The 17,818-nt window shown below is 38.6% G+C and overlaps 1 protein-coding gene across 7 annotated transcripts in view; it reads left to right on the top strand.

Annotated features, from left to right (window-relative positions):
- ADCYAP1R1 (ADCYAP receptor type I) overlaps window positions 1-17,818 on the top strand; it is a 144,080-nt gene that overhangs the window by 72,089 nt on the left and 54,173 nt on the right. For all 7 annotated transcript variants that reach the window (XM_030487384.1, XM_030487398.1, XM_030487376.1 and 4 more), the window contains one exon: window positions 8,435-8,542. In XM_030487384.1, the coding sequence (XP_030343244.1) occupies window positions 8,435-8,542 (108 nt within the window). The remainder of the gene's footprint in view (window positions 1-8,434; window positions 8,543-17,818) is intronic.

Below are 17,818 nucleotides of genomic sequence, written 5' to 3'. Positions count from 1 at the left end.
GAAACTATTCAAAACGCTAAGATATGGCTGATGATAGTGCTACACCCTGTTGTCCTCAGTCAGTCACTTTTAACGGGTAGGTTGTGCCTGGGAAAGGAAGGATCCATTCAGGTAGGATCTGACAGAGGAAGAGGAACCTATGTTTCTGGTTCTTACTCCATTGCTTTTTCTCAAACTTTGCCTTAACTCTGCAAACTTTAGCCAGTATTTTTACTATGCTCTTCCCAGAAATGACGCTGAGCCCAGTCATTTAAGTCATGTAGCACCAGATTGAATGGGCTTTGAGCAACACGGTCTAGTGGAAGATGTCCCTGCCCATGGCAAGGGGGTTGGAACTAGGTGGTCTTAAAGGTCCCTTCCAACCCAAACCATTCTATAATTCTATGATCCTATGATTCTATGATATATGAAAAGCCTGCTAGACACTGGTGGAACAGTCTCCCTTTCCCTTCCTTTCTTTCTTAGCTTGGAGAATTAATACAAGATAGAGTTGATAAAGAAAAGTCCATGATCTCTTCTTTTCCTGAGAGGGGAGGGAAGTCAGCCAGAATGGTGTGGCAGTGGGGTAAAATGGTGACAGTCATTTTGGCTGCCACAAGCAATAAAAGAAGTGAGGGGTACCAGCTGCTGCCAGGCAAGGCTGCCTCCAACAGTACCCCATGATCTCACATAACCCATGTCCTGAGTGATGCCAGATTATTCACAGCTGGTGAGCTTGGCACTGGCTCAGGTTCTGGCAGCCTGTAAGTGTCATTCTTTTCTCTAGCTGTGTTGGAATAAAATCTCATAGTTTCTTTTGTGTAATTTCACAGTCTCTCTGCCTTCAGAGCATCAAAGTGGTGACTTTCTCACAGATGAATAACCATTCTTTTTTATTATATTTAAAGTAAGTTTAAATAATCAAAACCTCTCAATTTCACAGATTATTGGCTTTTTATTCTCCTGTATAATTAGACAAATAAATGTTCCAAAGATTTTGCCAAACTGGTTTCCTTTTAAAACTATCCAAAGCTCACCTAACACAAATTGGATGGCAGCACTTAAAAGATTCTGGAGATTTTCTTGGAAGAGGTTTTCTGGACAGGTAAGAGTGCAAGAACAGCAATAAGTATCAACTTAGAATAAATATTCTATGATTGTAAAGAATTAAACATCTTGAAAGAAGAAAAAAAGGGTTTTTACCTCTTTATAGATAACAGTTCCTGTCATTTAAAAACTGATCTTTGTCATTTATAAAATATTCAAGTAAAAATAACAAGAATTTGGTATTAGCCTTTCCTTCTGAGGTGTGTTTCATGTGAGACTCAGAGAAGGAACTCTCTTGAGGAGATTGGAACTAATGGTTGAATTTTTGCATGAGTGGGAAGATCTTCATTCTCTTTTCACTTCTGAGACAGATCGTGGTCAAACGGTGACATGTATGTGTATTTGTATCTACTTTTTCCCCACCAAAATAGTAGGAATAAGGAGAGAGTTCTGATTTATAATTTGTGTGGCTCAGTCCTAAGGTGGTCAGAAGGTGAACCAAGGTGCCTGGGTGATCCAGAACATCCAAACCAGGTGAAATTCTCTCTGTTAAACTTTGGTAAAAAAGATTAGCTCCCAGTTCTAAAATAATACGGTGTATGTTTGGTAAACACAAAGTATAAGCACTTAATATTTTGAGAGTCAAAGCCTGATATCTTCAGCTCATCTTTGTCTAGTGTTATGCCATAAACCCCCCCATTCCACTCAAACAAAAACCTGTTTCTTTCAATTTTAGTTTTTAATATAATTTAGGATTAACTTGGTGTATAAGTGAAATATCTCAAATAATTTGTTCTAATGTTCTCTTTCAAAACTTCAGCTGATATTTTTAATAATTCTTTGGAAACAGTGCTGCACTTAGTGCATCTTGACTCTGAAAATGTCATCCCATAAAACAAATCACTTTTTACTGATAATGAGGTACCAGTAGAAAATGCTATCATAGTTTATGTAAGTATCATCATGTTTATTTTTCTTCACATACAGCCCTAGCTGAATCACTTGGACTATATGTGTGGAATTTCTCGACTCTAATTCCAATTGTTTTAAGCCTAAGATTAGCCTTCCTTTTGGTGCCTTTTCTAATCAGTGGAAGAAAATACACATCTCCGGAAGAGAATTTATCTTAGAAACCCTCTAGAAGTGCCCTCTGGAGGTGTCTGGTTTTCTTTATGCACTGTAAAAGAAATGTAGAACTTAGCTCAGACTTACATATATAATGTTTATACTGTTAAGATGAATAAATGCCACATTAGACAATGCAGGGTGCATCCTGGTGCAGCAGTAGAAAAATTGGATAGAGGAACAAATTCTTAGTGTAATAGCTGGTCTAGATGACATACACTGAAAGAATAATTAGATTTCATTCAAATAATTAAAATACCTATTGGGAGCAGAACTGGGAAGGCAAAAGCCTTTCCTTTTTCTCTGCTCAGTTTCCCGTTGTACTTGATCTTTAGTGCCCACTTTGTATATAAGAAGTTTAAGGAAGGAATAACTTTTCTTTTTTCTTGTGCATGACCAACTATTCTCTCTTCCAGCATAGAATGTCTTGCTTTAGTATTTTTTTACACTTGGTGGTTTGGGTTTTTTTTTCCCCCTTTTAGAACATTGGAATTTCAGTTGTTGTTTCTTTTCTACTCTTTTATGGCCTGGACTTAAAAAAGAGACTATTGAATCTGACAGTGTTATATAAGTTTGCTGCCCAACTTGAAAAACCAACAGAACCACTATTTCTATAATAGGAGCTCCTACAAGATACTATTACTTTGAAATGTCAATTACTTTTGAAAATCTAGGCCCCATACCCAGGCCTCGCTGAAGCCTTTACTTATTTTGGTGTTTACCTAGATTTATGAAAGAATGGAAAGCACCTATATCTGATATTCCCCCTCTCTCTGAAAGGCTTTATATGTATTATGCCCTTTAAAAGTTATTGTGCTTTGCATAATTCAGTTTAATATGCTGGCTTGTAACATTACGTTTCCTTTCATATTACTCTACTGAAGGCAATATGACCTTGAAGGTGATATTTTAAACTGATAAATGAAGAGAGTAACTGAAAACCACACTAAATGCTGCAAGCCAAAATGATGGATTTTCATCTCAAGCCTTTATTTCCATATATGAAAAATACCGCAGTCTAGCATATACGTATTTACATTTTTCCTCTCATTTCCCACGGAAGCAAATTGTATGCAAATTCTTGTCTATTCCCTTTTGTCTGTGTATGAATCCATAAACCCCTTTGTCCATTGTCCTGTCATTCCTTTTCTCGCTCCCTCCCCTTTCCTTCCCCTCCCTCTCCTCCCACCCAATAATTTTGAGTCCACTGAATAAAGTCAGCAACTTTTGACAGAGGTGCATTGTCTCAAAGGTGCAAACTCCTGTATGTTTTGCCAAAATGGTGTGCTGAGCACAAGAAAGATGTCAAATAATTATTTTCATTGAGAGGGGGAAAGGTAGAACTTACCTACTTTATTAAGAGGGGTGAACAAGTGAGCAGTGAATTTATATACAGGGTCTTGAAATACAAAAAAAACAAGTCTGTTTTTTCACCTTCTCTTGCCAAAAAGTCAGCAGAGATGAAAAGGAGGCATTTTGCACTAGGGCAGGATAAGGACATAGGAGGATGTTGTGGATTCTGTAAAAAGGATTTAAATATAGAGATTTTTATAAATATATATATAAAAATGAGAGGATTGCAGTAGAGGCACCATAAAAAAACAGGGGACAAATCTATAGAACAGTTTGTACATAGTCCTGGTGACATAGTGACTTTTTGTTTGTGGAAGATAACAGGCTCTGAACGCAGTGGATTTAAAATGAGGTCCATTCCTTGAACTTGGTAAACTTCAGCTATGAGGCTGTCTAAAATCTGGGTTTATATCTAGCCACTATAAAAACTGGGACTCTCAAGGCAGCCCAGGACAGAGGAGAAAAAGGTGAGGGACTGTAAGCAACTTCAGAAGAGATCTTTATCACTGCTATTCTGCCAGCACGGCTTGCTCTTTTTTTTTTTTCCTCTTGGTGTTTGTCCAGACATCTCAGGTAAGAAGGCGGCCCTTCAGCTGCCAGGAATATCAGGTTAGAGAGAAGCTGTTTTGCTCCAAGAGGATTAATTTGAAGTGAAGAATGGCAAAAGTGCTAGGTATAATTTAAGAAACGCATCAGAAGATTCTGCAATGATAAATCTCCATAGCTTCCCCCTTCTTATGAAAGAGCTGTTCTTTTTCAGTGGCTTAGGTGTCATGAGCTTCATATAAAATTCATATAACACCAATGTTGCACTTCCACTGAAATCAGGACTCTGTTTTTTGAAGTACATTTCACAAGAACTGCCCAAGGTGGATCCAGCCACAGAGAGCTTACAGTCTAAATATGAGTTTTATCTCACTTTTACAATAAGCTTGAGCCAGAGACATAAGGATTGATTATGTGGCTTTTCAAAAGCAGCCACCGTGATTCAACTGTGGTTTGAATTGCTTAGGAGCTGCACAGCTATGCTGGCACCATTCACAGGCTGCTGTAACATGTCCCAGCCCTCAGCTGGACTCCTTTGCTCAGGATTGGGAAGTGGCTAAAGGAGGCTGCATGGCCACTGGTCAGCCCTCTGCCCAGGGGACAGAGTTGGGTCATGCCTACTCCAGAAGTCCACACAGACTTTACATAGGGAATACAAGCTTCAGCCATTCAGTAAGAAGCTCTCTAGGTTAAGCTAGTTCTTGGCCTTGTTCTGCTGAGTGTAGTCAGTGGAGAGATGGAAGTACACTTCACATGGTGATTCACCATCACTGTCACCTTAAAATGGGATTATCCCTATCAGGAAAGTCTCCTTCCAGGAACTACAGAGAAAACTTTGCTTAGCTAAAGAGGGCAAAAATTAGGAAGAAAATTAACTCTATCCCAGCCAAAATGAGGACAAAGGGTAAGTCTCAGTCATTTGAAGTTAAACCAGTCCTGACTGATCCTGTAGTTCAATGATCACTTTGTTTTTCCTTAAAAGTCAGTGACAAGGAATAGGGGGTCCCAAAGGTTCATCCATCCCATTGAAGAAGAGCTAACTAGCTGAACAAGATGAAGCACTCTTCTGCCTGTGCTACAAGAGTCTGAGTACTTACCTAAGACCAGATGCCAAGCTTTACATGACTTACGTTAGCTGAGATGAATCCTACAGTGTTTACCAAGTACAAATTTCAGTCTGGAGGTTGCAGTGCAGACAGGGGAAAGGAAGGCAGAATTTGTCCTTTCTTCAAGGTGCCTTGTTTTTAAGACTGTCCATTAAGCAGACCACCATATTTTTCTTTTTCACTCTGGCCCACAGGAAATCTTATTCTTTAAAAGTATATCCTCTAGTTGTTACTGATTTCTAACATGCTAAGAACAAGGAAAAATTGCCCACTCAAATCTGCACCTTGCTGCTTGTAGTACCCGAGCTACCTCTTTCAAAGCTAGCTTGGGCATTCCTAAGCCACAGAGCAATGGAGACATACCGTCAGTGCCAGAGGAGAACCCTGCTGTGCAGTTTCACACTCAAGTCACATTGATTTCCGTGGGCATATTCCACCCAGCAGGAGTTGCTGGCTGCATCATGGTTTACAAATGTAAGAGATAGTGCACGCTGGCCTTTATTCTACTTTTTTTTTTTTTTGTCACCCATTTCTTTGCTCTTCTAAATTATTTGTTCCAAATATGCTTTTCCAGGCAGGATCAGGCAACATTCTCATTGACAGTGAATTCTTTCCATTCTATCCATCACTCACCTCTTCTAGCAACTAAGGCAAATTTTTTGACTCTCTGCTTCTTTCTTCCTCTCCTCCAATGTCAGCACATCAGTGCTTTCTAGCGCAATGAACTTATAATGGCTTTTTAAATGGAGCGATTTTTTAGCTCTGCATGGTATTACCACAAAAAACCAACCACCTGGTATAACTGAATTTGATACACAATGCTATGAAATATTTATCCTGTGTCTGCACTTTCTTTTCTGCAGGATGAGGATTTCCTTGCATTTCTCTAGATTGATTCACAGTATTAATTGTTATTCCAGTGTTTGGAAGACAACTGATGTTGCAGTAATAGTAAGAAATGAGAAAGCTTTCCCTATTCCTATCAAACCCATTTAATTTAAGCAAGCAAAGCTAGCAGGTGGATCTCAGAAGATCTCATTAGCCATTTTGATTGTCTCTAACACCTCTTGTAAGCAAATTCCTCATTACCATGAATATCTACGTATCCTTTTTGTACGGAGTGCCATACAGCAGTGAACTTTAAACCTATTAGTATGCGTCTTCAGATTTCCATGGTAAATACAGTTCCTACTGCATGGACAGATGCTAGCTATCAAAGACAATAAAATTTAATAGTGCTCAATGTGATCTTGATTTCCATCTTTAGTACTTTAACTGTATCACAAAACTTTTCAAACCCCAGCCTTTGAACCTTTTGGAGACGTTCTAGTGAATGTACTTGCACAGTGAGATCCTCATCTGGCAAAGGAAACAACCTGGGGTAGGAGTGAAAAAAAAGAGAGGAGGAGGAGGGGGAAATTTAAAAGATTCATTTTTTTTTTCCCAGTTCTTGCAATGATTTAATGAGCATTTTTGCAGTAATATTGTATTTTTGTGGATCTGGCAAAACTGAAGGTTTTTTACCTAATAGGGTCAGGATTTCACATGGTTTGTAATTTATATTACATAATCTGATGGTGCATCATTTAATTTGAAAGAAAGATCACCAACTGCTTAGCATATGCTGTCATTGTAACACTCTTGTTTGACACTGACATAACTCTTCAAATACTGTATCACTCAGAACTGCCCTAACCAACACGCATGGTAGTATCTGGTTTATATTTTTGTGAGAAAAGAGGGAACTTGATTCCCTGCCATTGAAGCTGATGAAAAAAATACACCACTTCCAGTATTGTGAACATACATTCTCCAGTGATGCAAATCTGCTACTATCCCCAAAGTTGATAAAGCCCATACCGTTTTTACATGTTGAACACCCATACTTCATTATACTGTACTTGTGCCAGTCTAAAAGTATGACGCTTTGAAGTAGTATCTGCTTTTACTGAAGATCTTATTTTTCTTGACACATATTCAAAGAGAGAGCATATTAACAGAAAACCCTTAGGAAATCATGGAGCTTGGGGCTTTTAACAGTTGATAAGATTATGTGCTCGATCTCAAAAACAAATGCAAATAAGTAGTGGAGATATTTAAATTTAGTTTTTCTTCCTTTTCCTGCTGAGGTAGAAGATGATTCCCATTTGAGATTCCTTCACTAAGTCATTTTTTAAAGCATTAGGAAATTTGAGAGATTGCTCTGAGTTTCTCTGTACACTCAGTAAGTCTGGATAAGTCTTCTAGATTTATGAGCTAGTAAGATGGTGGTTTACAGAATTACAAGAGGGTTTGCTTCTTTAAAGCCAGTCAGGTCTCTGACACAGTGATTAGAATAAAGCAGGAGCTGAGCTCCTTTATTGTATTTACAGTAGCATGAGACCCGAATTTTTCCTATATCCTAAGAGAAAACAACTCCCATCCACAATCTCATCACTTCTTCTTTCAGCATGCATGTAACAGGAAGTTGGATCTTTACAACTCATATTTGTAGTTCAAAGCTTACCTGAAGTAACAAGATGATTACCTAAAATCTCTGAACAGTTTTTAAAGACCTGATTCTGTCTTCAGCTTATGCAAGTAATCACTAGAGGTGAAAACCACATTTCTGGCATTGTGAGTTTATATTTTCTAGAGCAAAGACTGCAGTAAAGATAGTGAATGATATTATAGCAGTTCTTTAATAAAGAAGTACATTTCTATTCACAGTATTTTTTTTAAGAAAACAAAAAACATGAAAGAGGTAAATTTCCCTCACATATCCAGAAAAATGGCTGTAGGATGAAGCAGAATCTTTTTTTTTTCAGTTTCCAGTCATCACCCTGAGTCAAATTCCAAAATGTACCAGTACCCAAACTTTGACAAGGATTAGAGACAGCAGAAATTTATAGAATTTAAATCAAAGATGTGATCCATAAATAAAAAAAGATTTAACCCAGTACTACTGGATAGCTAAATGGCAGCAGATTTTATGCTCAAGGGAAAAGTTGTTTCTGGTATATGCTGGAGTGATTTAACTGAGACTAAGGAATGTCATCTCCTGTTAGAGTAGAGTCTGGCCAGTATTGTGCCATGCAACTACGTGTTTATGCTATTCCTGTGAATGAAAATTATTTTGTTCCAGGGAACGCTTATTAGAAAATGATACTGTTTCTCATTCTAAACAAGCAGATTTTTTATGGATAGAAAAAAGAACCAACTATAAAGCACAATAACAGTGTGAAGAAAGGAATGAATTTCCACTATTAATGTATTTTATCCCTCCTTCTCTTCTATAGGTTGCCCAGGAATGTGGGACAATATTACATGCTGGAAACCTGCAAGTGTGGGTGAAATAGTCTTTGTCAAGTGTCCTGCACTGTTCAGATTTATCATCTCTGAAGACGGTAAAGTATTTTCTCTTTGTTCTTTGCTTCTGCCTGGTAAAGCTGCATGGCCACCATAAGTGTAAAACCTCACCTTAGATACTCACTGTAAAGGGAAATCAAGCTCTACAGTGGTGTGGAGCTAGGCTTTGGTTAATAAAAACATACTGTAGAAAACCAGGATGTTTGTGTGTGTGTGTGTGTGTATGTGTGTGCAGGGGTGGGAAGGAACTTGTGAAAAAAGCCTTCGCAGACTATACAACATGAAAATATCACCAACTCTAATTTCTAAAGGGGATGTTCTGCCCTTCAATCTCCACTGAAATCAGTGAGACCTGAAATTGTGTTTGGGTATTGGATAACTAATCCTCACAATTCAAACCTATTTCTGAAAGTAACTAAAACTCAGAGCTGGTTCTGCTCATGCCTAAGGACAACATAGGCATGAGATGACCAATATGAGGAGCTCCCATGTTGGGAGTCAGTGGGAATTAAAGATTCTTGGAGAGATGCAGAAAATCTGTGCATTGCAGCACAGAAATGAGATATCACCATCCTTCTGCCCATTGTAGCTGGCATCAGCAAATGAAAGATTAGAAATTTGGGCTGTTTCTGCTTCTAGCATGTATTGCTGCCTAACAGAGTTGTCCCTTGTCTCGCAAAAAATACTGCAGATGGTCAGCTAGGTTAGTGTGTTTTCTTTTTTCTCTTTCTGCTACCCCTTTAAGCTTGGACCAGAAGTGCCATGCACTCACCATGCTTGGTAACCAAACCCTGTTAGACTCCAGCTTCAATCCTTATAACAACCCAGCTGCTGCTCCTAAATGAGTTGTTACTAAAAGGAGAACCTACCTTAATAGTGGTAATACTATTTTGCCTAATTATTAATATTGCCTAGTGCTTTTTAATGGGAAGAGTCTCTGTGCAAGCTACTATTTGCATACCAAAACCTCCTTGTCCTTCCTCAATTTTCTTAACCTTAGAAATGCATGAAAATTTACCAGGTAATGACACTATGTGTGGACAAGATGAAGTAACTATTAAGTTTTTCCCACCAGATACATAGAATGATTGGATGTTCTTTCAAAATTCCTTTTCTTTTTTTTTCCCCCATGATTTCATGAATTTATTTTCACAGGTGAATGACTGAGAGAGGCTAAGTTCTCCCATCAATGTTAGCTAACAACAAGCTTTTCCTGATAATTAACACAGTTTTGTCCATCTCCTCCCAGCACCCATCTAGGCTTCTGCAGATCACTTAATTATCACTGCTCATTGAGGAACAAATTCATCAGTGTCCCTCAGGGTCCTTTTTTCCCAAAGATTATTTTACTAATGAATTATTCATTTACGGTCTTGAACCCAAAATCCAGCTTCTCTGCATTGCCACACACAGAGCACAATTTGTGGGAGAAGGTGTTTCATACACAGCTCCAGGAATGAGGAAATCCTCACCTTTAAATACATCCATTTGAACTATCCAGACAGTGAATCGAGTGAAAATGCTCTTTTGAAATGGAATTTAAGGGTGATCATCACCTCACCTAAATTGACCTATGTGAAACTTGAGGTTTTTCTCCATATGAGTCCTCTAGACTCCATCTGTAGTCAGTGAAGAGTAAGAGACCCACAGACGGCAATTTATGTTATTCCGACAGACACAAGGTGAATCATACCTTGGAGATACCTTTCTTTATCCAGCAAGTACTAAGGGCAATTCAGTTAAACTAGACACCTAATTTTTGAATGCGGAAAGATAAGTCCTTCTTTAAATTATCAGGTATAAAAATATAATTACCCTGTAATTTTGTGTGCTTTAATTATAGCCAGTATAATTAAACATAATCTTTACTGCTCTAATACTAGTTTAGTATTGACTCAGTGGGTACAATGGCACTTACTGAGCCATTCACGTTTAGTAATAATAGAAAAGGCAACACATCAGCATCCAGTAGGGTTTGTATCTAACATGGGTAAGGAAATATTTTTCCCTCTTTAAGGTGTTTTTTTTCTGTTTTGATGGGTTTTGGTTGTTGGTTTGGTTTTGTTTTTTTTTTTGGGGGGGTTGTTTTTCAGTTCTCCATGACTTCATAATCAATTTTTGTTGACTACTTGTCATTCAGCCTTATTGTCAAACCGATTCCGGTGACCCTTTGCACAGGATATACACTCAACCAAAAGTTTTCACTATCCAGTTTCAGTGACGCTTGCAGCCTGCAGGCAGAGTACTTTTATATTATTTATTGTGCATCAGCAGATGGCTGATATATTATTGTCTTCTGATATAACTGCAGGAGGCCTGTTGCTCAAGATAAGCCGAATTTCTATTAGGACCCCTCCTTTTCAGTGGCTTGTAATCTACACCCCCTACATGCCCTCAAGCTACAGTGTGCTAACATATGATAACATAACACTTTTCTTTCCCTGCTTGTTTTGGAAGCAATGCTCAGAGATATTGCTAGTTTGATACTCTGGAGAGCGGTGCCGTGTACATCTACAGCACAGGAAATGTTCCCCTTGCCAACCTGTCAATACACTTCTGCCATGGGCCTTTTAACTATTCTTCATTTCAAGGGATATTTCTAATGCTTCTATTTATATCCAACACAAATGTGTTAACTTTTCATTTTTACTTATATAATTTCTTTTTCATGGTGCTATCATTTCTGAAGTAATTAAGGCTAGGAAGGCTCTTGAGAAATCATAAAATCACAGAATAGTGTGGGTTGCAAGAGACCTCTAAAAATAATATAATCCAACCCCTTGCAATGAGCAGGGACATCTTCAACCAGATCAGGTTTCTCAGAACCCTGTCTAACCTGACCTTGAATGTTTCCAGGGATAGGGCATCCACCGCCTCCATGGGCAACCTATTCCAGTGTTTCACCGCCCTCATTGTAAAATAATTCTTCCTTATATCTGGTCTAAATCTCCCATCTTTTAGTTTAAAACTATTGCCCCTTGTCCTATCACTACATACCCTTCTAAAAAGTTTGTCCCCATCTTTCTTATAAGCCCTCTTTAAGTGTTGAAAGGCCCCAATAAGGTCTCCTTGGAGCCTTCTCTTTTCCAGGCTTAACAACCCCAACTTTATCAGCTTTTCCTCTTAGGAGAGGTGTTCCATCTCTCTGATAATTTCTGTGGCCCTCCTCTGGACCCACTGCCACATGTCCATGTATTCCATGTGCTGAGGACTCCAGAACTGGACATAGTACTACTGTAGGTGGGGTCCCACCAAAGCAGAGCAGAGGGGTACAGTCATCTCCCTCGACCTTCTGACCACACTTGTTTTGATGCCCAGGATACAGTTGGCATTTTGGGCTGCAAGTGCACTTGATCCTACTGTCTATGTCGATGCAGATATTCAACAGTACTGGTCCCAGTATGGACCCCTTAGGGACACCACTAGTTAGCAACCTCCATCTGGACATTGAGCTGTTGACCACTACCTTCCGGATGTGACCATTCATCCAATTCTTCAGCCACCAAACAATTCCTTCATCAAATCCACATCTCTCCAATTTAGAGAGAAGGATGTCATGGGGAACCATGTCAAAGGCCTTACAGAAGTTCAGATAGGTGGCATGTCTAGCTCTTCCCCTGTCTACTGGTGTAGTCACTCCAGCATAGAAGGCCACTAGGTTGGTCAGGCAAGACTTGCTTGGTAAAGCCATGCTGGCTGTGTCGAATAAACTCCCAGTCCTCCATGTGCCTTAAAATAGCTTCTGGGAGGATCTGTTCCATGATTGTGCCAAATACAGAGGTGAGGCTGACAGGTTGGTAGATCCCAGGGTCCTCCTTTCTACCTTTTTTGAAAATGGCTGTGATACTGCCCTTTTTCCAGTCACCAGGGACTTTACCTGACCACCGTGTCTTTTCAAATGTCATGGAGAATGGCTTGGCAACTGCATCAGCCAATTCCCTCAGGACTCTGGGATGCATGTCATCAGGTACCATAGACTTATGGTTCCTCACATGGTCTTCAATCTGATCTTCTCTTACAGTGGGAGGGACTTTGCTCCTCCAGTCCCTGTCTTGCAGTCCATCCCCTGGAGAGGTGTGGGAGGAGAGGTTACCAGTGAAGACTGAGGCAAAAATGTTGTTCAGTACCTCAGTTTTTTTCTCCTCCATTGTTACGAGTTTGCCAGTTGTGTTCATCAAGGGGGTACGCTTTCTTTGACCTTCCTTTTCTAGCTGACATACCTGTAGAAACTTTTATTATTCTTTGCACCCCTTGCCAAGTTCAGCTCCAGCTGTTCCTTGGCCTTCCTGACGCCATCCTTACACAACTGGGCAGCATCCCTATGCTCTTCCCAGGATACCTATTCCTGCTTCCACTGCCTATTTCCTTCTTGCCCTTTAGTTTGACCAGCAGGTCTTGACTCAGCCATGCCAGCCTCTTTCCATCCTTACCTGATTTCTTACACCTGGGTATCACAAGCTTGTGTGATCTGTAGAAAGTGTCCTTAAAGATCTGCTAGCTCTGTTTTCTCCCTTGTCCCTGATGTCAGTTTCCCAGGAGGTCCTATTGACTAATTCCTTGAACAGCTGAAACTTTGCTTTCCTAGACTTCCCAGTCCTGACATTACTCTTTGCCTGACCCATATTCCCTAGGACTGCAAACTCCACCAATGCATGATCACTGCAGGCCAGCCTGCCTCCAATCTTGATGTCACCAATGTTGTCTAACCCTTCTCCTTCATCAAAGACAAGGTTAGCTTGATACAATCTGTTCCAGTGTTTAACTAATCTGCTACTTATTAAGAGGAAAGACTTTTTTTTTTTTTAATAAAAAGTAATATGTTTTAGAAGAAGAATTTTAAAAAAGGAAAAGCTCATAGCTAGACCTATATAAAATAATATTTTAAAATTATTTTCCTAGAGTTTACAAACCTGCTCACATTCTGTACTTTAGATTTGACCTGTAGCTCTGTGATAGTATGACCCTAAGGGAGGAGTAGTCAGTCCAGTGTAAACATATCTACTGCTTTATTTATCTCCTTACAGGATCACTAACAAAAGTGACAGCTGTTATCTCTTATAGTGCTGGGTTTGAGGGGGTTTTGGACATCTGTTCGGTAGGAACAAACCCAAGATTCATAATGCATTAGATAAACAAATAAACATTTAATCTGGAACAGTTTGAAATCGCTACAGATCCAGCTGGATTTGCACTAGTGACCCCAAGGTGGAAATATCTATATCCACAATCACTCTCCTGGGTGAATCAGCACGAGTTTTCACTATGATTGCTGCTAATTTTAATTAGCCAAGTATATTTGTTTCAATGAGGGCTTAATGAAAAAAAAAAAACATTTTATGATGGTTCTTAAAATAAAGGGTTAGTCGATAACTAAAATGTTTCTAAGAAGACATGGCTAATCACATTTATATGTTATAGTATCTTCTGGCTGTTGCTGTGTTTCTAGAATATGTAACTAGGCTAGGCATTGATGTGAATATTTATGAATACCATATGCATTCCTAATATAGCAACATTTTTATATGTTCATAAATACTTTTTAAAAACAGTAGCAATAACGTCAAATTATACTTTTAAAGGTTTTTCTGGTGAAGCACTGAAGCACCTGTAGGTACAGCTGCTTGTATAACAACATGCAAACCATATGATGTGTTAATCTTAAAGAGGGGGTAAGAGTTAGTCATCTCACTTGGCTTTAAATATTTAAAAGTTACATGTGTAAGTCTGAACTGATCATATGGATTTCTCGTTCAGTAGATGGAAAGTAATGGGCACTTGTAGAAGATGTTTGATCTGACCTACCTCAAATGCTTATCTTGAGATGAATGAAATCATTGGAGGGGGCTGTTCATTTTATGAATTTCAGAAAGGAATTTGGCTTCCTTGACTTGGCTGTCTGATTTCCATATGCACTAAAATATTAAAAAAAAAAAAAAAAAGAAAGAAAAAAAGAGATAGTGTACAAACTAAAAATTAGACAAATAAACTGTCACACGGAGAGATGTTTTGGCCAAAAAAAAAAAAAAAATCTATGGATTTAGCTAAAAATACCAGCTGTTGCTGGTTTTAATTTGAAAATACACTCTGACCTTCACTTCAATCGAACTGAGGACTAACATTTGAACTGCTGCCAACATCGTACAGAAAGCCTAACGTTAAATCCCATGCTGTGTGGTTGGTGACCCTTCCTTGTAAAATTTCATTTCACTTCTCTGATCCTTCAAAATCACCAGAATTTTTCATTTCCTTTCAGATGCAGACTGTGAACAAAAAGATATTTCTTAAAATCTCTCCACATGAAAAAAACATATCAGCTCCTGAGTTTTTTCTAATCTAGTAGTTTAAGGATTTACAGTGGCTTTCCTTCTAGAGAGTTCCTAAATATTAATTTATTTTCCTTTTCAACATTAATTTCTTTCATTGGTATCCATCAATTCAATTTTATTTTCATCAGGAGCTGTAGCTTTCATGATGTTGCTGTTGTATATTATGCTTTCTCCAGTGCCTTCCCATTACCAGCTCCAGAGACAACCAGTCTAAAATGGGGTATATTTAAAGCATTCTAAGGTATCTTTGCTAAGGAGATAAAAAATAAAAATGCGTTAAGCTACGATGTTGCATTTCAGTATGACATAACAAGACCTAAAGATGGCCTCAACGCAGTGATCTGCACTCCCAGATGGAAAATTTTCTCTGTTTTGTTCTTTTCCCCTTTTTTTCCAGACAGAGGTGATATTGCCTAGCAGTGGAAATCTACAGAAGCCAAGACTGTGCTTTTCTTTCATTGCCCTGCACAGCTGGGTTATTCTGGAACCTATAAAGCCACATTACTTCAATGGACCATTGAAAAAAACCCAATAGCCAGATCAGAAATGAGCATATTTTTAGATCTTTGATTTGCAGTAAAAACTAATGCAAATGATAATAGGCAGTTTGCAAGGATTGCCATATGCTCCACATTGAGAAAAAGCCTTCATTCACAAATCCAAATAATAAATATGATTAGCTCCTACTGAATCTTCCAGCAATTCAGAATGTTTATCTAGTGCTCAGTTCTAGGACACTACCTGCTACACTCAACAGACCATTACTACAAAGTATGGTTTATTATGTAAAACAGAGAAAATACACATAATTTTTACCAAAGACGTAAAAAGCATACTATGTTGATACCAGGATTAAGGGGTCCTAATTAAAATTCAGTAGAATAAATAATGTATCTGGGTATTATAGAGTTTAAGAGGAAATTATATCCTATGCTCACATTTTTGAACTGAAGTGTTTGGCTTGCTGCTACTCTTGAAGTTATATGTCTCCAGCGCTTAGCCAACAAGCTTTATTGTCCCTGAGAACAAGAATCTGAAAGTAGTCTATTACTGATCCCATTAAAAACACTGAAACACTCAAGTACTTTGTCATAAGAACACCAAGCCTCATATTTTCTGCACTAGATATGTCATGGGTGGATAACAGGATTTGTGAATGCAGGGTTAATTGGATTTGGAAACTCCTCTGTGGCTTTTTTTCTCCTGTCCAAGTTTAGATCTTATCCCTAATCAAACAGAATAAGATGGCAAGAGAAGAGTTAATGAGAGAGGAAGTGATACTACATGTTCATATGTAGAAAGACCTTCCATGTCATTTCTGGGGAAACAGTCCTGGTGAAGTCTTTAAGTACTGACTGTGTACCACTGTGAAACTGGTACATAACTCCCAAACTGGGTGAAAAAAAAATAAAGTCATATTCTTCCCAAGGTGAAAGCTGTTGAAAATATTTGCAAGTTAACATTTGTATTACTTTGGGTTCTATTTTTTTATATAGACAGAAAGACAAGGTGACTGTTAAAGATATGGGGCCTTCTAAACAATAAAATGTATCTTGAAGACTGTGCACTTATTTTGTGCTGAAGTAGAAGATGCAGATCTTCTTTGCTACTAGCTGAAATTAAGGTCAGCATTGCAGCAGACTGAAATTGGTAATCGCATTTGCCTGTCAAGTATGCAAGGCAATAGATCAGTGCAAAGGTCTAGATTTCTATTCAAGTATATCTCCCCCGGTGGGTATTTCAATATCCTGCATGAAAACCGGGGGAAGAAAAACAGCGGAACCAAGGAGTAGCCTCTGAAAAACAGACATGACCCATCCCGTAGCATTTTCATCATGGGAATAATAATGAGCCATCAGAGCTTAATGCATCCTTAGTTTCATCCTTCACTTTATATGAAATCCTATGTAGCATTCAGAAGAAAGTTCAATGCAAAGGTATCTGCTATATGTTTATTATATATACACATATATACACATCAGCTAAAGGTTTTGGATAGCTTTCAAAGCTGTCTGCAAATTGCATATGTGTTATCTTTGCTCAGTGTTCAGCAAGTCCTAGAAAGAATTGTGACATAAGGAATGGGTACAAAAGACCTACCAAGTGTTGATGTTAAAAATAATAAGCCTTCTCAATAACCAGGCTAATACTGCTATGAGATAACAAGCCCTTTCCTGGTGGTTTTCATCCCCAGGCTTTCCACAGGCAGTAAAGCCATGGGATTACTTCAGCTTTTCCAAAGCCAGGAGGACAAGCTATAATTAAGCATGTCTCCTCAGTCACAGCATCACAAAGTCTATCTGCAATGCAGAGGGAAATGGGAGGAAAATATTGTCATCAAAGAATATTAACTGTATCTACATTTCCAGTTGAGTATTTAAGGCCTCATAGATGCTTTTTACAGGAAAAGGACATTTTATGACCTTTCCCACTCTGATACACAAACATGTAACATGACCAAGAACATTTCAGTTAAAGATCAGGTCATTGGTCCTTTGTAAGATGACATCTTGCAGTGGCCAGGGGTAAGCTGTAACGTAACTCAGGAACTTTGTCAGTATGATCTGAAAGCTAATTTGGCTTTAGAAAATAAAAAAAATCATGCTCCTCTGGGAAGCATGCAAGTGTGGGACATGCTGAGAGCTGCTGAGTAGTTTGAAGAACACTTGGACAGCCAAAGGTGATACATTGAAGTATAACTGTAGGTGCAACATGGGCATACGCTTCAACCTTTACTCCATTCTTTTTTCTCCTCTTGACTCAAATAGTGGAGAAAGGAGTTTCAGTTGCAAGGTTTTAGGTGTGCTGGGCACACATTCATTCTTGCCTTTAAGCAAGTGACTTAATATGCTTTCTTCTCTAGGGCTTATTTCATAACCGATAATCTCATTGGACTTTTCTTATTTTCCATGTTTCTTGTTTGAAAAACATTTGCTTTTCTCTGAAGTATGACTCCTGCTCTCTTCCGAGCTCAAAGATCCTTCAGTA

Source organism: Strigops habroptila, chromosome 1 (assembly GCF_004027225.2).
Source record: "Strigops habroptila isolate Jane chromosome 1, bStrHab1.2.pri, whole genome shotgun sequence".
NCBI lineage: Eukaryota > Metazoa > Chordata > Aves > Psittaciformes > Psittacidae > Strigops > Strigops habroptila.
The sequence above is the reverse complement of the archived record's forward strand: the minus strand, read 5'-3'. Positions and strand labels throughout refer to the sequence as shown.